The sequence below is a fragment of the Ahaetulla prasina genome, chromosome 8 (assembly GCF_028640845.1).
Source record: "Ahaetulla prasina isolate Xishuangbanna chromosome 8, ASM2864084v1, whole genome shotgun sequence".
Classification (NCBI taxonomy): Eukaryota; Metazoa; Chordata; class Lepidosauria; order Squamata; family Colubridae; genus Ahaetulla; species Ahaetulla prasina.
Window position 1 is genome coordinate 63,572,693 of NC_080546.1, and position 21,616 is coordinate 63,594,308.

Consider the following 21,616-nt stretch of genomic DNA (forward strand, 5'->3'; position numbering starts at 1 on the left):
ACAAAGTCCAGTTGCCTCATGAAAAGGCAGCTTAGGATATTTCTGTAGTTTCTTTTTACAATCTTTTACAATCACTTCCTTTTGCAAAATAGATTCATTAATCTCCATCTGAAGCTCAAACTCTTTCCTTTTAGTACTAAAAGCACTGAATTATGATCAGAAAAGGATTTAGGTAAAATACCTACTTTAAAAATCTTATTTTTAGTTCATATCATATCAATCCTTGAAAAAGATTTGTCTTTCTGGAAAAAAAGGTATATTCTCCATTTTTATACTCCATGAATCTATTAGTGTTAAATTGTTCATCTCAAAAAAGTTATTTGGTAATTTACCCTGGGAATGTTTAATCCCCTTAGTAGATTATCTATCCAAAGCTGGTGTAATTACTCCATTCCAATCCCCCAATGTAAACTAGTTTTCATATGAAAAGGATAATAATTGATCCATCAGATTTTTTTTTAAATCACTTTTATCATCATTTGGCCTGTACATGCCAACCACTATTGATTTTATTCAATTAAGTTCACCTTCCACTATTACAGGCCTACCATATTCATCTGCTATAAGTAGTTTAGGTTTAAATTGAGGTTTTATGTATAGAACAACTCATTAATCTTTTTTAAACCAGGAGATATTTATTTATTACTTTATTCTTTATATCTTTGTATTGCCATTGGATTTTGAGTTCTGACTGGTACATAATTTTAATTCTATCTTGTTACAAGTTACTGAAGTGTTTTTAGTGACATGATAACAAATGACTGTGCCTTGTATTTTGCTCTGCTCCATACATTTTCAGTAGAGCACAGTTCATCTCAATATCTTTGGTTATATGCAATTTCACCCTTGTACAGATCAGATTTAAGACCCTATTAGTGTCAGGAAATTGGTCCCGATTCGCATTCTATTAATATTTGCAGACCTAGCTTTTATAAATATGGATTAAGGATTCTATTTTGCATCTATTGGGGGGAATGCAAAATAAGACATTCCATCTATGTTTAGGTCATTTCTTTTTTTTTTCAACCAAGTTTATTCCTGTGAATGCCTTTCTTCTTTTACAGATCATCTGTGGGTATTGTTTCCTGATGTCTGTATGGTGATTGCATCAGAGGTTGCTGTTGATATTGTGAAACATGCTTTCATAACCAAATTCAATGACATCACAGCTGATGTAAGTATATAATTAAACATTTCCAAATGATTGGACCAAATCTGCTTTAGGTTTTATAGAAGAAATGAGGGAAATATTACCTTGCCTTTCTCACCTGTGCATGAGTTACTCCCATTGATTAAAAATAGCTAAATATGCCATAATTCTTTTTTAATGGAATTAGACCTTTCAAAATTAATTATTATACTTACATTAGATTGAGGCTGTTCCTAAAGGCAGGCTCCCTGTATTGAGTTCTTCCTACCATCTTTGTACTATGGAGCAGTGTTTTCAAGAGCAGTGCTGGCTAGGAAATTCTGGGAGTTGAAGTCCACATATCTTAAAGTTGCAAAGATTGAGAAACACCAGCATAGAGAACTATCTGCATATTAAAAACGTAAAAGCTAACTTGTAAACTTAACTGATAGCATAGGTTGGGAATAGAAAAAGATAGGGGTGATTATGTCGAGCATGGAAAAATAATCCAAGCTGATTATGGGAGAGAGAGTACAGCAATCACTTGTTCCTTCTGCTCAGATTTACAGCTAAACTAACTTTTTTTGATCACCTTTTCCAACGTTGGCAATCTCATAAAGCACACCTGCTTACTGAAACAATTAGTAGCTTTATTCGCTTATCTCTTGGTTCTGTTCTTGAGCAAGATTTTAACAGAGAACTCTGCATAATACTTCTGTCCTCAATTTATGGACATAATTGAGCTAAAAGGGGCCTCTGTGGCTCAGACTGCTAATGTAGTCTGTTATTAACAGCAGCTGCTTGCAATTACTGCAGGTTCTAGTCCCACCAGGCCCAAGGTTGACTCAGCCTTCCATCCTTTATAAGGTAGGTAAAATGAGGACCCAGATTGTTGGGGGCAATAAGTTGACTTTGTATATAATATACAAATAGGATGAAGACTATTGCTAACATAGTGTAAGCCGCCCTGAGTCTTCGGAGAAGGGTGGGATATAAATGCAAAAAAAAAAAAAAAAAAGACCACAAAGTGGCTCACCACATAACACCAAATTTTGTTGTTGCCATCAGGCCTTCTGGTATCAACCATCTAATTCACGCCTTTCTGCAGTAATATTTTAGTCAGAAAATGGTATTCTCTTCTCATCTCTCTTACTCTTCTCGGTAATTGCTTCAGAACCACAATTTCCTTATCCGTATATTTCAGTGTTTTATCTCTTGCAACCTGCAATATTTGCGCTTTAATCGATTTTTTTGGTAAATCTTACGTGGACTTCTCTTGGTAATTTATTCCTCATTGCATATCTTGTGTATACTCAAAATATCTTGTCTATGCCATCCATCATCTTTTCCTTACTGATTTCTAAAGCTTCTACTAGGATGCTAAGATTTCTGAAGCTTCTGCTAGGATCCTAGCTTCTGCTAGGATTATTTCTGCCAGGTTTTCTCCCTTCTCTTCTATATTTTGGAATCTAAGATAGAATTCTGATCTATCCATCTCCTATCCCAGTATTCTACTCTTGTCTTGTTCAACTTCATCTAGTTTACTGTCAATATCTCTGATTTTTTGTCTCTTTGTTCTTCTTTTTCCTCAATTTTTTGAAGTCTTTCCTCATATTTTTTCATCATTTGTTGTATATTCTCATCTGTTTTGTCTGTTCTTTGCTCAATTTTCTCTGTTCTCTGTTCAATATTCTCCACTTCTATTTGTAATTTTTGAATTCCTTGCCAGATCATTTGTAGCGTCACCTCCTTATCCTCTCTGTCTTTTTCTTTCTCCTGTTGTAACATCGTCTGTATTAATCTTTGACCCTCGGATGGTGACGAAGCTGGAGTTGATGAAGCAGACCCAAATGTTGTTGCCTTTCTATTCATTTCAACGTATTCTTCAGATTCTTCTATACCTTAATCCAATTATATGTAGGGCAAAAATTCTCCCAGGTGGCAATAAAAAAAAAGGAGAAGGGGGAAGGCCACAAAAAAAAAAAAAAAAAAAACCCAGCCAGAAAAATATAAAAAAAAAAGGGAGGAAAAAAAACTAGAGGAAAAAAAAAACTCTTCAGACTCTTGTATGTCTTAATCCGGTTAGTCCAATTAATCAAAGGTATATTAACCCCATTCACAATCTTCATTCAGAGAGGAAAAAAAAGAAGAAAAAAGCTAAGGAGGGAGAGGAGAAGGTTTCTTTTATAAATTCTCAGATGTTATTTACAGCTCTCTTTCCAGAGTCACTGCAATCTTCTCCTTTTCAATTTAAATTTCAGACTTCTACTATTGATAGGTTCCAGAAGAGCACCTGAATAAACAATCTTCCAAGGTGTCTTTGATGCTCTCCCCACTATCTTATCTGAAATATGTTCAGAGTCTTTGAAGTAAAACAGCTGCTACTTATTTGCACTCAGAAGGAGAAAAAGAAACAAAATTTCCAATCCAATAGATGGCAATATTGCTTATTTTTCCTCTGCTTTCCCTCCTAAAGTCCAATACACAATACATACAGAATATAGAAATAAAGGGGAAAAAATATTTAAAATACAAAACCAGAAAGGAGTTATTCTATAAAGACACAGGAAGTTTAAAAATATTTTTTTAAAAAAGAGGTAGAAATTTTCAGTCTAGTCCAGTTCCAATTAGTAGATAAAATCATCCATAGACATCCACATAAAGAAAAAAAATAAAGTAAAAAATCGGAAAAAAGAAAAACCCTTAGACTCAGGCTTAATTCCACTGCTTAGCTTCTTCTGTCATAAATTTTAACTATATTTTTTTCTTCTGAGGGTGTTCTCTCTAATTATTATTTTAAAAAAAGTCTCTCACCACACCGGCATGCTATTTTCACTCTCTTCCGCTCCGGAGCTGTCTCAACCAGCAGCTTAATGGCTTAATGGCCCTTCTCTGCCAGAAAAAAAGGCTTTTCCTGGATCAACCAGGACTTTGCGGTGTCCCTGGGATCATCAGGATGTGCCCTTCTCAATCACCATCTCTACAGGATGATGATGTCCCAGGGGGACTGTCCAGCGGGGGAGATATCGAGGGCGATCTGGGAGCTACCCAATCGCCCGTCGTGTCGTCCCGATGTAGGCTTCACCCTCTCTTGAATCACAGAACCAGTTTCTTGAATAAGCCAGGGCAGACCAGGCATCTGGTGCAGCCCAAATCCAGGAGGGCAACCAGGTTTTCCCTATGCCCTGAAGAAGGTGTTGTGACCCAGGCCCAAGTAGTTATTACCAGACACAATCAGTCCAAAACAAACATATTTTATTATAACAAGAGAGAATTACTTCATTCTCAGCTTAGTCCAAATTAATTCCAAAACAAAGTCCTTCAGAAAAAGTCCTTTGGACTTATCACAAACCTTTGTCTTCTTTGGCACCCTTCTAAAGGCCTTTCTTGGCAAAGCCCCACAAAGTATTGCCTTATACACTGTAAGCCGCCCTGAGTCTTCGGAGAAGGGCGGGATATAAATGTAAAAAAAAAAAAAAAGTTTAGAAACAAGTAACACTGACTCAGAACAGATTTAGCGATGTTGCTTTCCTACAAAGAGCCAAGAGCCGTTGCTGCTCTTTTTTTATTTATTTATTTATTTATTTATTTATTTATTTATTTATTTATTTATTTATTTATTTATTTATTTATTTATTTATTTATTTATACTTTTATACCGCCCTATCTCCCTAGGGACTCAGGGCGGTGTACAGCCATATAAAAACAACATAAATATACAAAGTAAAACATTAATCAAAAAAACGTATTAAATAGGCCAAATATTTAAAATAGACATATAAATAATAAAACCCAATTTAAAACCAAATCTAAAATTTAAACAATTAAAATTTAAAAATCTAGTCCAGTCCTGCGCAGATAAATAGATGTGTCTTAAGCTCGCGGCGGAAGGTCCGAAGGTCAGGAAGTTGACGAAGTCCTGGGGGAAGCTCGTTCCAGAGGGTGGGAGCCCCCACAGAAAAGGCCCTTCCCCTGGGCGTCGCCAGTCGGCACTGCCTAGCTGACGGCACCCTGAGGAGTCCCTCCCTGTGAGAGCGCACGGGCCGGTGGGAGGCATTCGGAGGCAGCAGACGGTCCCGTAAGTAACCCAGCCCTATGCCATGGGTTAAGCCTTATGGGAAGGGCCAATCATCTCCTGGCCTTACTGCCGAGTCCTTTTTGCTTTAGCTGCTCTTGCCTTCTGGCAGCTCTTCACAGGTTCCTCCTGTTCCTCTGCCTCTCTGCTATCCGCCTCTGGAGGCTCCAGAGTCTGCATATCACTCTCAGATGGCCCTGGCTTCATATCTGCCTCCAACGCAGAGCCCTCATCCAGGCCTTCCCCAGAGTCCAGGACTAGCCCATTGTCCTCCCCAGCCATCTCCTGAGCACTCAGGGTTGCTTTTCCCATTTTCTTTGCAGATCCAGGGGTGGCTTTTTGTGTTGGGTACAATGCTCAGCAGTTGGCTGCTCAGTGCCCCTCTTTTTCTGCATTTGAAGCATCTAGTGGAGTGGCAGCATGGTGTTCTGACCCAGCCTTCACAAGCCCCACTCAACAGCCTACTTGTGAAGAGAAACCCCTTTTTATTTAGAAAGGCAGGAATGCACTGCATTCACTAACAAAGTTCCAGGTCACACATCCTTAGGTGATTCACAAGCCATAGCAGTCTCTGAGTTACTGCAGGGAGCCTCAATTAGCACTTCAATCCCAACACAAAGAGACCTGACCAACCTGGATAGTGGAAAGGAAATCCTGGCAAGGAATCCACTGCAGAGACCTCTTCTGGAGCATAAACAGTTGCCTCTGACAACGGCACCTCCCACACCCGTCTTCCTTATATCCCAGCCAAAGAGGGGCTTGTTAATGTCTCCTTCTTTTCCTGGATAGCTGGCTCTCAGTCCTATGTTGCACTCCTCTTCGCACTTCTCTGCGCATACGCACATGTGGGACAGGCCCCAACTGTTCCTCCCCCTCACTCAGCTCAGGCCCGGAAAACAGCTGTCTCTCTGCCTGAGCGTGATCTTGCTCTGCATCTGGCTCTAAGACTTCTGGCTCCTCAGAGTCTTCTGCAGGCCCCAATAGTAATCTAGACACCCCCTCCATCTCCTCTGACTCATCCGACTACAAAGCTGGCAGTCAAACCACAACACATGGACTTGCCCGTCCCTCTGGTCTATCTCTCCTCTGCCGGGAGGGACCTCCGCCACCCATGGTTGGGGTAATTGCGGGATTGGGCTAGGTCAATTTCAACTTCTTCAACTAGGCCATACCACCCAAGGAGGGTGCGCGGGATGCCCCTGGAGATGCAGGTGTAATAGATGTGAGCCAGTGGGTTAGTCTGCATACCAGGCTATGGAATTCTTGGGTGTAGGCAGCCATAGGTTGCTGACCTTGGCTTGTAGTTCTGATTCTTATCCTGGCCTTCCAGTCCACAAAAGTAAAGGTAAAGGTTCCCCTCGCATGTATCTGCTAGTCGTTCCCAACTCTAGGGGGCGGTGCTCATCTCCATTTCAAAGCCGAAGAGCCAGCGCTGTCCAAAGATGTCTCCGTGGTCATGTGGCCGGCATGACTAAATGCCAAAGGCGCACGGAATGCTGTTAACTTTCCACCAAAGGTGGTCCCTATTTTCCTACTTGCATTTTTACATGCTTTCGAACTGCTAGGTTGGCAGAAGCTGGGACAAGTAACAGGAGCTCACCCCGTTACGCGGCACTCGGGATTTAAACTGCTGAACTGCCAACCTTTCGATCAACAAGCTCACCATTTTATCCACTGAGCCACCACAAAGGGAACTTCAAATCTCTTCTGGAGGGCTTTCAGGTTGTGTAGCTCTGGGCATCATCGTTGTGCAGGGAACCATCTACTCCACAGCACTCCCCTCCAGTGCTAGGATCACACTTCTCACCTTAGCCCCTTCAGTTGGTAGCTTGGCCCCATATTCCTTCATGTAGGACCACATTTGGGTTAGGAAGAACACCAGAGGCTCTGCTGAATCTCTCTCTGCTGAATCTCTCCCGAGACCCGATTATCTGCACTCTCTCCTCCTTGGTTGGGCAGCCCAGGCAGGTGGCAGTGGCTGGGTCATTGGAGCTGGAACTGGAGCTGGGTTCTAGGGGAGCAGGCACCACAGCAGCCACTGTGCTGGGTGCAGCCACATCGTCTGCCTGGCCCTGAGCCAGTTGAGCAGGTGGTGGTGCTATCCGAGCTAGAACTTCACATGCTCAGAGGTTGTCAAAAGTGCCCTTCAGGAATCTTGTTTGACGAGCACACCCTCATGATCTGGTGTGCCCTGTCTCGCTTTGTCATCTTCGGTGCAGCGTTCTGTCTGGCAGCTTCCTTGGCTCCCCCAGATGAAGGTTACTTTGGAGAGTGTCTCTTCCAAATCATCCTTCTTTCTGACTTCCAGTGACCATTGGAGTTTTGGCTGGTTGTCACAGCCCTCTGCCTCTCTTAGCTACTCAGGGTGCTCTCCTCTGCCTAGAGACTTTGGTGCGACTTCTCCACAAGTCTCCACCTCCTCCTAATCATTCTTGCGCAGACATTTCATGCACAGTCCCCATAATAGAGGAACATCTCCAGGTTGACCAAAATTGCAGATCTAGCTTAATGTCTTACCTGCCCCAACTTAGTCATTTAGGAAAGAAAGACTCTTGACTCCATTTGCTTGAAGTTATAGGTTCTTTTACTAATGTCAGGCAGTTGCAGTGAAAGTAAAGCTAGATCTGAGTATTCCCATACAAAGGTTACATTTCCCCCCTTTCCCTGGCCCTCCCCCCTTGACCAGTTCAACAGTGTCCAATAGTATTCCATTTTGATGTTTTGGAAACCACTTTGATGTTTGGCGCCTCTCAGTGTAGTTTCGCATTCCGTTCCCAGGCCAGGTGTCCTTGGTGGCTGGTTTATTGTGGTTTGACACCTCTGGTTCTTGTCAGCTTCTCTCCTTCCCCCCATTTGTCTTCCCCTTCACAACCTGAATTTAGCTTCCCCAAATTCCTTTCTCCCCCTACTTTTTAGTTTATGGCAGGATGCCAGCAAAGTGAAGAAGCTGAAGATGGCAAACCTGACAATCTGACAGTAAAGTTTCTTTCTGCATAAGAGCCTATGTATTTTTTTATTTTTCTACTGGGATATATTTAAAACGTTCCTAAATCAAGTGTATCAGCAGTGAATTCCCACTATACTTTCAGACCAGCAGGGGGTGGCTCCTCTGTCTTTAAACTAAAAGATGACAAAATTCTGGTAACACAAGTATTATCCGACTTACCTTTATTTTCAAAACTCTAAATTGCAACAGCTTGCAAATAAACAAGAAGGAAAGTGATTTTCTTTTTCATCATGTTGTATAGCCTGTGGAAGGCAGGCTCACATTGACGATGAGTTTGTTGCTGCTTTAAATGGCTTAATAAGGGAACTTAGCAAATTCCCTAAAAGAATTTAATAAGTTTACATAATAATTATTATGTAAATTTAATATGATATAATTCATATAATTATGTAGCATCTTTTTAAAATGTAGAGGGCTTAATTAATAAATAAGATTTTTGATAACCTGAATTGAGTTTAGTGACTAAAACAGAATTTATTTTAGAGCCTTATTTAAAAATTTATACTATAGTCTTTCCTAAATTTTAATCCAAATTTTCTATTTTAGTATAATCTTTTGATACAATTTCTGTACTCTAATTCCAACAATAATCACTTTGAAGCCTCTAAATGTTAGGGTTGTTCACTGAAAGGTGGGGACAGAATGGTTATTTCTCTCTTCATCAAATCATCCAGCTCAATTGTCCTATGTGTAGAAAGAGAAGATAAGAAAACCTACATTAGCAACATCCTTCTGGGTATTATTAGGGGCATGTCAAGCCTAAGAAAGGATTTTGACCCCTGCCTGGGCCCACAAACTTGGTTCTTACACGTTTCTTAGTTCCTTTGAGTGGATTATCTACACACTTCCTCATCTATACTCTTTTTAAGAACACAAACACATACTCCGCCTATTAAGCGTAGTCCAGTTGAAGCAACCAAATAGTGTTATTTCCATCTGATATAGGATTTTGATTTCTGTAGATGCTGTCCCTGGCTACATGAATAAAAGCAAACAGACTGAAGAGTTTTCATATGCAATTTATGTATCTTTTCTCTCTAATAAGTGCCTGCTACTAATTTGTCAAATGGTTAATAAAAGGATTTGCATATGTTATCGTGTCCACAGGTTTACAGTGAATACAAAGCCAGCCTTGCCTTTGACTTTGTTAGCAGTCGGCAGAAAAATGTAAGTGTTGGATTGTAGTTTTATACATCCTTTTTTTTTAATTCAGTACTTGGAAATGCGTACATTTAATTAAATTTGTTTGCAATTTAATTTTATATTAGGAAGAAACTAGAAAAGCATTGCAATTGGAGAGATCACCATATGTAACTTGGATCGCTATGTGAAGTTGAACTTCCAAAGACATCCCTGTGGCCACTAATTTAATTTCCAGTATTCCTAGGAAATGCCTTTCACTTACCCTATTTATGTCATAATGAACTAGGAATAAAATATTATAGGAAGTGTCAGGTCTGCTTCGGTTCAAATCCCAAGAAAGAAAACCTCGACTCCATTGAATTAGAGAACAGGTACTTTTCCTGAGTTTGAAACGATAGCTGCAAAAGAAGAGCAAGATCTGAGCCAAAAGGCGTGATAGTTACATATTGAAAGTTTCCCCAAATCCCTCCCCCACAGGGACCCAGGCTGAATGTCCAATCCCCATCCCACATAGTGTCATGTGGGGCTCATCTTCAGGTGTTTTCGACCATCTGGAGATCCAGGCCAGTTGGCCTTGACAAGATTTAAATAACTCGGTTCAGGACCGCAGTAACTCATGAGAGCAAACCTCCCTTTTTATTCACATGGGCCATCTTCACACCAGCTCACTTTCCCAACCTCAATGCCATGCCCCCCTCCCCACTACTATGGCAGCTGATAGCAAGCAAGCATCAAAAGGAAAACCCATGCTGGAGAACTGGCTGACATTCAACTCTCCTGCAGTAGAGGCATTAGCCCTAAGGAAAAAACATAAGACAAAATAAACAATCTACAATATAAGGAAGTAAAACAACATTAAGACTTGTCAGGGTATTTAGTGTGAAACAGTTGTAGGAGTTTAGGGGCCCGGACATCCCAAGCGTTCACCCATTCAGACTGTGAGGAAGGGAAATATTTCCAGTCCCCCAAATACTGTACTTTTTCCCTATGCTTCCTGGAATCCAGGATCTCTTTGACCTCGAAGTGTTGTTCACCTTCAATGAGGAGGCGAATTGGAGGGGCAGGTTAGCCTGATCAAAGAGGAGATACATGCTCATGTTTCAACAACATGAAACATAGGTTGGATCCGTCAAAGGGTTTTGGGTAGCTCTAATTGTACCAAGACTGGATTTACAATCCTAAAAATAGGGAAAGGGTCTACATACTTGAGTCCCAGGTTCTTTGACTTCTGGGTGATCTGTAAATATTTTGTAGATAGGAAAACCCTGTCCCCTACTTGGAACCCTTTTGGTATAGCTCTTTTCTTGTCAGCCTGTCTTTTATGGGCTTGATGTGCCTCGTCCAGTGCCTTACAGGTAATGGGCCAAGTACATTGAAACTGTTCAATCCATTCCACTAAGGATCTGGGGTTTCCCCTGGGGCAATTCTGTAATGGGTACAAAATCCTGACCAGAAGCAACTTTAAATAGGGTGAAGCTGGTGCTACTGTGGATCGAGTTATTGTAAGCGACCTGTGCAAAAGGCAGCAAGTCAGCTTGCTGTTGGTAGTTTACATAGCACCTGAGGTACTGTTCCAGAACAGAGTTTTTATGTTCACAGGCCCCATTAGTTTGAGGGTGGTGGGTGGAGCTTAGACCCTGGGTGGAGCCTAACACCCTCCGGAAGCCTAACACCCTCCCCCTATCTGAAATGATGCGGTCAAGAACCCCATGTAACTTATACACATGTTGAATAAACAGTTTGGCGAGCATTTTTGTGAACAGGATCTTGGAGCAGGTTGCTTGGAGGGGATAACTGGGTGGATTACTTCTGGCCGTTCACTATTGTACTGAGGCAATCTAGATAAAGCATCTGCCATAAAGTTCTTCCCCCCAGGTAAGTAGTGCAAGGAAAAATTAAAATTGTTAAATTGTTGCACCCAACTAATTTAATTGGGTGACAGTTTTTGGGACACTTTTAAGGCTTCCAGGCTTTTATGGTCAGTCCACACCTCAAAAGGGTGTTTTGCCCCTTCGAGAAAATGCCTCCAAGTTAATAGGGCCCATTGGACAGCAAATGCTTCCTTCTCCCATATTGCCCATCTCCTTTCGGTTTCAATTAATTTCCTGGCAGTGTAAGCATAGGGTTGTAAGGCCCCAACAGCGTTTGCTTGCAATAGCACGGCCCCCACAGTTACGTCACTGGTGTCAGTCTGGATTATGAAGGGGACATCCATGTCAGGATGTTTAAGGATGGGTTTGACTACAAACAGCCGCTTAAGTTTCTCAAAGGCTGCTTGGCATTCCATTGTGCACTCAAGGAGACAGCTAGGCTTTGGCTTAGCCTCTCTGTCTTTAGGAGGTTGGCACAATTTTAGCAAAGTCGGGGTTGAATTGTAAATAAAAGTTCACCAAACACAGAAAGCTTTGCAACTGCTTTCTGGTGCGAGGGGAGGGGGGCGCCCACTCCATGACCGCCCACACTTTCTCAGGGTCCATCTCTATCCCCTCGTGGTATGCGGTAACCCAAATAGTCAATTTTATGCTGGTAAAATTCACACTTTGACAGTTTGGCTACATTTCGGCAGTCCTGAGTTTTTTCAAGACTGATCACACTAACTTCACATGTTCCTCCATAGTTTCGGTGTAGATAAGAATGTCATCTAGTTAAATCAAGTCCCTCTTGTAGAGGTGCTCATGCAGCACCTCATTGATCAATTGCATGAACACAGCAGGTTCCCCTTGTAATCCAAACAGGAGCACCTTGAACTGGAAGCAACCCAAAGGGCAATTGAAAGGGGTTTTCCACTCGTTTCCCTCTTTAATGCGGACTCGGTAATAAGCTTCTCTCAAGACCAGCTTAGTAAAGAGTTTTCCTTTGGCTAGATGAGCCTTCATTAGGGGCAGCATTCTCCACACACACCGCGTTCAACCCTTTGTAGTCAATTCAGAGATGAAGAGACCCATCCTTTTTTTCACAAAACAGAACAGGGGCGACCACCCGCGGCCTAGCTAGTTGGATGAAGCCCCGCTTTAGGTTTTTGTCAATAAAGGCTCACAGTTCCTCCAGCTCTCGCGGGGTCATCGAGTAGATCTTTGGTTTAGGGAGCTTTACCCCAGGGAGGATTTCTATGCTGCAGTCCATGGGGTGATGGGGTGGGAGCACATCTGAGCCCCTCTCGCTGAATGCTTCCAAGAGGTTTCAGTATTCTTTTGGGATTTTCTCCTCACCGTCTAGGCGCTCGCTCGCTACAGCTCCTAGCTCCCTCGCATCCTTGGCTCTGAGTGGGGTTTTGCGTCCCCCTCTTCCCGGCAGGGTGGAACAAATTCGTAAAAGCCCCTTCTTCCAATTCACATGGGGGTTCTATTTTCAGAGGGTAATCCAAGCAAGAGGGGTCATTCCATTCCGGGGGCTATAATGAAACTCAGTGTCTCTTGGTGATCCCCCATCCACATCTCCACTGGTTCAGTCACAAAGTGAGCTGGGCCTCCCCAAGCTACTGACCCATCAAGCTGGCAAAATGCTATGGGCACCCTCGGTGTTCTCAGTCTCAGTCCCAGCTTCTCTACTACTTCAGAGCTAACAATGCATCTTGTGCTCCCAGATTCCAAAAGGGCTAGCATCTTCCCCTGGGCGCCAGACGAAGGCACCCACAGCTCCACTGGAATTTTCATGGGGGTACATGCTGACTTACCAGGGGGTCGTCATCGGAGTCAGTTTTATTCTCCTTCGGGGTGGTCAGAGTTCCCAGCTCCTCCTGGCAAGAAGGGGCGAACTCAACGACTTCCACCCCTTTCAGCGCTGTTTCGCAGTGCTTTGATGGCTACTTCTTGGGCTTCTTGCCTACAGCAGTTGTGGGCTTGGAGCCTAGTTTGGTGAGGCAATCAGCTGCTTGGTGCCCATCCTTCCCACACCGGAAGCATACTGTGGATCTTGGTTTGGCTGCTTGGCCCCCTTTGGTAGCTCTTGGGGCAGAGGGGGAAGGCTTGCTCCAGCTGCGGCTCATGTTACTATGACAGCCAATAGCAAGCAAGCATCAAAGGGAAAACCCATGCTGGAGATCATGCTGACAGGAAGTAATTAAACCTAGTTTTAAAACCATTTAATGCTGTACCTGTTAATTTGTATGATCCCAGGGCCTTCCGTTAGATAATTTAGAAGTATCGGAAAACTCTCCTAATGACAAAATGGACATATTTTTGTCACTTCTGTGACAACAGTTATGGAAATAGATTACCATTTACTTCTTCCAGTATTTACTTCAATTGTTCGCCGTGGCCTGCAGGTTTATTGCTTCCCGATGCTCGCCCATCGAAGTACTAACCCCATCGGATTTTCTTGTTTTTTTTTCAGCCAAGTTCTGCCCCTGAACCACTGATCAGTTGTGAACTGACTTTTAATTCCCTTTATGAGTATGATTTTAAAGTAAATAAATTTGCAATACGTAAACATACTTAGACTTCCAAGACTTCTTAGTACTTCAATGTTTTGCCTGTTCCAGTGCTTCTTTCATAGTCTGCTCTCTACCTCCAGGCATATACAGATTACAGTGACTCTGTTTCCAGGAGAATGGGCTTTATTCCACTCCCACTGGCTGTTTTAGTAAGTCATGGGTTTTTTTACATAGTAGCTAGTGAAAATTGCCCCAGGGGATGAAATAATATTTTCCTGAGCATGTTAGTTAATAAAAATAAAATAATATTGACTCTTATTTTAAAATTTGGATCACTCTATACTGTGATTGTGGACTTGGTGAACAAGATTTTCAGGTTAAATTGAGATGGCCCTCTGTCCAGGATTAGAGTGTGGGTTATTGTATGTTATTGAAATAAAATTGTGTGCTGCTGCTATCTGTTAAAATAATTTAACATGGGGTATCTTAAATATTAAATCATATTTAAAATAACTTAAACAATTTCAACTACACACTCATGCCTTTTAGAAAGAAATAATTAATAATAATAATTCAGAAATAATTCCCTGTTATTTCTCTTTCTAGCTTATTAGAGTTGTTACAAGTTCTGTAAAAGTCCAAGGGGTCTTGTCCTATTCCTGTGTAATTCTTTTCTGTTGTGGGTAAGTGCAAATCAAATAATTGTGTAAAGCTTATCTGTAGGAATATTAGAATACCAAAACATGAAACATGAAAAAGTTCTTACAATGAAGTCCCATTTTGTTATTAAGAATATATCAGTGAGTTCGTAATGGAATATTAAATACAAAGATTTAAGCTTTTACTATATAAATAAAATGTTTAGAACTAAGATTTCTTAATCATAATAATTATTGCTTAATCCCACAGGTTAAATATACTTTGTCCCATTTAGCTTTTAAGAAAATATTTTAATCAATTAAATATAATACCGGATGGAAAAGAGTACACAAAATTAGAAGAAACAAAAGAAAATAAAAGCATACAAGATGTATACTTGCAGACAAACACTGATGCCATAATTTATTAGTCATCCATGATTGATCTATATTAATCAATTCTGCAAACTGCTCAATAGTTGAGGCCACATGTTTATGTTTCCAAGGTTGGACAATAAGTCTTTAGCTAATGGGATTTTTTTTCTCTTTCCAAAAGTCAACTCCCACTTTAAAACATGCTTCTGATTTGTTTATTTAATTATTTATTTGATTTTTGTGCCACCCATCTCATCTAGAGGTGACTCTTGCTAGAAGGTTACATTTCTGGCTGAGGCAGATGAAGAGAGTAAAAATGTATTTCACAGAATTATTGCCCACCATAACCTTTATTTTGAAAGCAAATCCTGCTACTTTTAATGGAATTAATTTTCCACTAAGTACACTTGATGTCATAACTTGGTATCAGTGCCCAATTCATGATTTAGTTAAGATTTCCAGGTGTTGGCAAACTATTACAGAGGGAATTTCATGATGAATAATAATAGAAAATCATAAAATAAAATATTTTATCGTCAAGTTAGTACACTCTTATCCAGCTGACTTGAACATGGCAGGCACAAGCCTCTCTATTCTTGGGTGTGGAAATACAGGGAAGGATGTGAGAATGCACGTTTTCCTGCCTTGCTGCCCCTGACACACTCATATTGCAGGGTGTTGATGTTAGAGTATAATGGTAATATGCTGCAGGATAATTATTGGGAGGCCTCCTTGAAGTTTGACTCAGTAGCATCTGCCCCCCTCGTCTTTAAGAACAGCACTGGTAGCTGGGTGGCGGTTCTTCATCTGCCTCAGCGAGCTTTTTGTGAAAAACAAGACCATTTGTCTACACAGCTTGGTCAAGGTAGGCAAACTCATCTGAAGCCTCTTCTTGGAGGCACATCAAGTTCTTTACCAAAATGAGTCCACGCTCCCTGGCACAAATTTAATAAGGTTGTCCTATATTTCTGGTTAATGCACAGCAGATTAAAATAGTGTGTATGTGTTGTCCTAATAAACAGCCTGAGGAGGCCTCTGGGGGAAGTGAATTTGTTCAGGCCATGATACTTAATCTGGTGTGCTTATTGTTTTCAGTTTAATATCACTTAAGGTACTCAATAGCATTGTATTGCTGGGAAAGTCCTGCCATTATGTCAAAGAAGCAAACATGGAGGAGAAGTTGTTCAACCCACCTCCTTTCAGCACCCCAGGAAAATCTGTTGGCAAACCACAGAGCAAGTATAAGTCTCCTCAAGGTAAGTAAAATCTCAAAATGCTAACTCCAGTATTAAGCAGAGGCATCTTATTTGATTTAGTACAAAGTGACTGGTAGCATCTAAGGAGCTAAATCTTAATAATTCTGAATAAAACCAGCTTTAGACTTTTTCCCCTTTAGAAGAATTTTGCAGGGATTGAAGTGCATATGAACCCTCAGCAGTCCTTTATTGCTTCAGAGTCCTCAGACCACTCTACAATGGCAGAGCCAATGTTTATGGCCATATGACTCATGCATGGTGGGGACGTGGTATGATCTCAAGGACAAATGGGATACCCTAAAGCTTTGCACCCCTTCTGAGTCCCTCCCCAATACCAGTTTTTCCTGTTGACTGAGAATTGTAACAATTCAAAAAAAACTTAATGGGCCTCAAATGCTACCAACACATCCTTTCTCCAAAATCCAATAATTTGGCTCTATTTGGCTTAATATCATTTTGACATTTTGCCACTGCTAGAAAACCAAAATAAAGTGTGTCCTCCCAGAATTGATGCAGTTATTGATAGCAACATTTTGCTCTCTGAGAAGCTTTTATGTAGAAGTAGAAGTAAAAAGAACAATCTTGGTAATTGGAATATCTTGATGAAGGCTCATTCAGTACAAACAGTGGCTAATTTTGTGCTGCTAGGAAGTATAGATTGATACAAAGGAGAATAACAGGTTTATTACAAACTCTAAATACAGTGACTCCACAAGGAGTATTTCAACTGCCTTGTGTTTTGATAAGACAAAATATTTCATAAACGTATCAGGTGTACCATCATAAAGAATAGTGATAACACATACCTTCCTTACTTGCTTCTCACACAGGCATGCATACATGCATGCAAAGAAGTAAGGTGATAGTTTACATGGCCCTATCTGTTACAGAAAAATCGGCCAAGGGAACAATTTTTAAGGACAAGATTAAAAAAACATTAAAATCCCACTGTAAAACTATGAAAGCGCACTCTGTGCCTGGTTTTTTTCATCTTACTTTATACAAGCAGTCCTAAAAGTGAGCCCAGTTAAAAAAACAAGCCAGAGCAATGCATTCTTTTCAAAACTACCCATGAACACCATAGCAGCCAATATAAAATGTCCTTCTCTGACAGTTGCATTAAGTTTTCTTCTTCATAAGGCAGACTTTTGCATTTTCAAAGCTCAATGAAACAAAACTTTTAGCCATCAGCATTCTAAAAATTCCAGACATACTATTCAGGATGTAATTCAAAATTCTAACTTCCCCATGGCACAGTTTTTAACTTGAGTATAGAACAGTGGTGAAATCCCCTATTTCTATCCGGCTTGCCGAACCGGTAGCGCCGGTGGTGGGAGGCTCCACCCACCCGTCAGGACGTCATTACGTCCCATTTTTTTACCATCTGCATGCACAGAAGAGTGCGTGCATAGCACTCACGCGCTCCCGTGCACTCCCATTCCCGAACCAGTAGCAAAGTGGATTTCACCGCTGGTATAGAGTTTACTTGTTAAAAGAAGCAGCAGTCATTTTCTGAGTCCCAAAATGGTTTTCTGTCCCAAACAGAAGTAATTGCATGTTCTTTCTTTCTCCTTCTTCTCTTCAAGGGGCTGTAGCAAATGAAAATTGTACCTTCTATTTGATTTGCTAATTTGCTCTTTCCGTTTTCACTGCAGGAATAGTTTACATAAATAGATAAATAACTGATCTAGGAAACAAACAAAAAAGAAAGCTTCAAGAACAGTATCACTTAAATAATCTCATTTGTCCCAAGATTGGAGTAAAAAGTGGTAACCCAACTAATTTGGGTAAAAAACAGTCCTGTTCTGCCATTTGTTACATCTCTGATTAAGAAGTTTCCTATTTGATTAAAGACTACTAGCTTCAAGAAAATGTAATTCTTTCATATGATCTTTAAAGCTTTTCCAAGTTAGTGGTCATAATTACATGCTCTAATTATATAGGTCCCTTGTTGAATGAACACATATTTTATGCTGTCCTGTGCTAAGAGTTCCTATTGTTATGATAATGGAGACAAAGCTTCATCTTACATTTTTGTGTAATTAATTGTTCTACCTGCTAAGGATACTCAAACTACATTCAAGACGTCATGAATGCCTATATAGCTTCATGCTTTCTAATTTATCAGCTGAAAGGTCTTATATAAAATGGTATCATATGTCATCAAAGAACCCAAAAAACCAGACTTAGTGTGGTACACTATCATTAACAAACCAAAGAAAATATGACTGAATTCTTGAAAACACAAAGTAGTTTGAGTTGTCATGTGTCTTCCTTGAGACAAGGTGCTATATTACACTGTTGCAGCAAACCCAGTGAAAAGTGTGATGGCACCTTTGTATCTGATGAAGAAGATTGCAATCCATTTGTTAGTCTTGAAAATGTCATAAGGGTGTTTGTTGTTCTTGGAACCCCACCCCCCTTATTCCTCCCCTTTAAAATATATTTTATTGGTAGACACTGCACTAGAGTCTTTTTGAGTGGGTGGCTACAGTGATTTAAATAAAGACAACAAAATGAGTTTGTGCTTATATTTCACACAGGACTTTCCACTGAGGAAGGCTTCTCCGCTTCAGTGACCAGTCAGCCTGTGCAGCCAAAGGAAAATGTAGCCCCCCAACTGGTGACAAGTCCCTCTGACCAGTTTCTGACCACTCCTGACGGAGATGAGAAAGACATATGCCAAGACAGTTCAGAATCCAAATTCAGATCTACAAAGAAAGATTTGTTGGAGATAGACAGGTTTACCATTTGTGGAAATCGAATTGACTAGCAGTCTGTGAGTGGGAGACTGAGCAGTTGGAACAGGAAGGGCTGTCAGTGACAGACAGATGCCAAATAGGCATACCAATATTTATTTAAAACTTAAATTATTAACAACGAATCTGTTGACAGGGCTTGAAAATGGATCAAATGTCAGCTTTGTAACCTTGGTATTTTGAAAAAGATTTTTTTTTAAAGAAACCATTGACAGTTGGACAGAGCTGCAGTGTCGCTTTTCTGAAAAGTGCCCTATCTTTAAACTCCTTTTCCTGTATGAATCTGTGCTTCCCTCACACTTTGTTTTGCCAGGTCATAGAGAATTTTGAAAAGTTCTTGAGGAGCACATCTCTCCCCTTGCTTTCATGAGCAGAAAACTCCCTCAATTAAAAATTCCTCTTGCCATTTTTTCCCAGATTTACAGGAAAATAAATAATCAGGATAAACTTACCTCCAGGAGATGGCTCAAAATGCATTTCATTTAACTAAAATGGACCATCCTTAAAGATTTTCTACTAATTGTTTTCATCCTAAATCTTAAGCTTTTAAATCAGAAATTGGTCATAACAAGGGAAGAGTTGAACGTTTGAAGGAGCAAGAAGTCAGGAACTTATCTTTGCTCTTCAGCGTTTTAAGTACCAAGGTACAAATCAGTGTGCTTCAGTTCCAGCTGCCAGCCTATTCACTGTGCAACAATTTTCTTTGCATTATATGTCAAACAACTAAAGAGTATTTCTTTTTTTGCTTTGGCTGGAAAAGCTGCATGTCGCCAAAATGACAGACTGACATAGATTTTCTGAAAACTAGCTTTATGAAATGCTTGGTTTTGAAATAGGAAGCAGCTTCACTTGATGCGTATAGAGGAGTGCACAGAAGATTAAGAAAAGAATTATGGTTCTTTTTAGCTCCACTTATTTAAGAGCAAATCTATACTCAAGGTGCTCCTTTCTTCTCTATCCTCAATGCCTAAGGAACAAACTGCAATATCAAGTGTCTTTTTTTTTTTTTTTATAAAAAGCAAAATTGTGTGTGATGAATAATAAGCAAATTTTTGGCAACTTACTTCTTAACGATTGCAGAGTGGCCAAAACAAATATTTTAAAATGCTAATGTTTGAAGTCCTGAATACATTTATTATTTCCCCAAAGTTGAGAGGATGAATACATGGGAATGGTATCCTGAAGCAGGTTTCAAGGAAGAAGGCAGTATGGATAGTCCAAGTGTTTCTAATAATTTTCTCCCATGCTGCCTACCTCCTTTGACTAGCTTCTCAACTTAAGAGAACATTGTGGGAGAAATACAAAGCTTGATGTTGAAGTTTACAAGAGATTAATTTCATAGACGTGCTGCTTCTGGCAAATTTGATTCATTAAAATTCAATTCAGAACGTTTGTTAAATCTTGTAATTTGATTTTATTTAAATGTAGCTGAAAGGAAGCTTGGAATGATCTTTTCCTTGTAAAATAATTATGTATGGATTTTATAAGTGCATCTTGTGTCTCAGAATAAAACCTCAATTTTGTAGCCTTGGTTTACAAAAGAAAACAGCAACCACATATTCAAGACTCCTAGCTTTTTTGCTAGAAGAAATTTGAAGGATGTGAAAGCAAATTTTTACTGAAGAGTTTTACTTCAGATCCATCCATCCTCAAGTATTCGACACACATACAGGAGAGATGATTCTTCCAGCAGGAGTCTTAAAGATTTGATTGGGTGTCCATGTTCATGTGGAAAATGCTATTGGCAGGTTCATGTATCTGTGACTACAAAGAGGATCTGTGGGTTCTCTTATGCTGTTGGAGCTCTATATTTCTTGGTTAGAAACTTGGCTAAGGCCCTTATCTTTTGCTAAAATTTCATTGACATCAGCCTGTTGAGAAAATAAGCTGTTTTTACCATTTCATGGGGGTTATCTTCGCTCTAAGAAAGCAAAATTGACCTGAAATCTGCTGAACATAGACATAATTACAACTAAAAAAAATCTTAAAATAACCCATCCACCCTAGTTCATTAGGATATCCTTTTTTGTTTTTGTTTTTGTTTTCTATTTTGTATTCTTTTGATGATAGGATTTTGATTATACTTACTAGAATTGGTTGATTACCACCACATAAGATTTTTATGCAGCATATATCTCATCAAACACAAATCAACTTTTAATAATTTAATATCCTGCTTCCCTCTCTCCCTCTCTCACATACACAAATACTTTAACAAAGCTTTGTTCTCAACTCAGATAAATAAATACAATCTTACCTATTTAAAACAAATCCTCCTATACAACCAAATACAGATATATCCATGGATCAAATAAATCTAGGAGTAGAGTGGAATAACCAGACCTGTCTTTGAACTTTTTAAAGAGCCTCAGGCTTTACAGAAATGAAATTAATTAACTCAATTAAGTACCACCCAAGTCCAAACTGATTCTGGGCAGTGTACTATAAACAAAATAGAAAATACAATATGTATAGACGACAGTAGAATTTTATTGTGATTTTAAATGTACACTAATCAACATATATTAAAATGAAATTCATTTGCATTCAGCTCTCAAAGAATAACCATTATGTATATAGCCACATACACAAATGTATATGACACAGAGAAACATAACGATCTAGTTTGAATGTTTGAATACATGGTGGAAAAAAAGAATCCTGTGAGTTTACCAGATGACGTAGGGAACAAAACTGTTACAGAATCTAGTAGTCCTGCTATAAATACTTTGAAACCTCTTCGCAGAGGGAAGCAACAGAAAGAGACCAGAAGTGGGTGTGTGGGGTCTCTAACAATGCTTTGAGCTCTAAGCATATAGCACTTTTTTTTATTTTTTTTTATTTTTTACATTTATATTCTGC

The 21,616-nt window shown here is 39.9% G+C and overlaps 1 protein-coding gene across 2 annotated transcripts in view; it reads left to right on the top strand.

Annotated features, from left to right (window-relative positions):
• Nucleotides 1-20,311, top strand: part of TAPT1 (transmembrane anterior posterior transformation 1) — a 149,492-nt gene extending 129,181 nt beyond the window's left edge. The window contains exons 9-14 of one of the 2 annotated variants that reach the window (XM_058192315.1): nt 1,065-1,174; nt 9,319-9,378; nt 13,867-13,935; nt 14,333-14,409; nt 15,835-15,995; nt 18,539-20,311. In XM_058192315.1, the coding sequence (XP_058048298.1) occupies nt 1,065-1,174; nt 9,319-9,378; nt 13,867-13,935; nt 14,333-14,409; nt 15,835-15,995; nt 18,539-18,768 (707 nt within the window). In that variant the 3' untranslated portion in view covers nt 18,769-20,311. The remainder of the gene's footprint in view (nt 1-1,064; nt 1,175-9,318; nt 9,379-13,866; nt 13,936-14,332; nt 14,410-15,834; nt 15,996-18,538) is intronic. The other variant, XM_058192316.1, reaches the window with a different exon arrangement.
• The last annotated feature ends 1,305 nt before the right edge of the window (nt 20,312-21,616 follow it).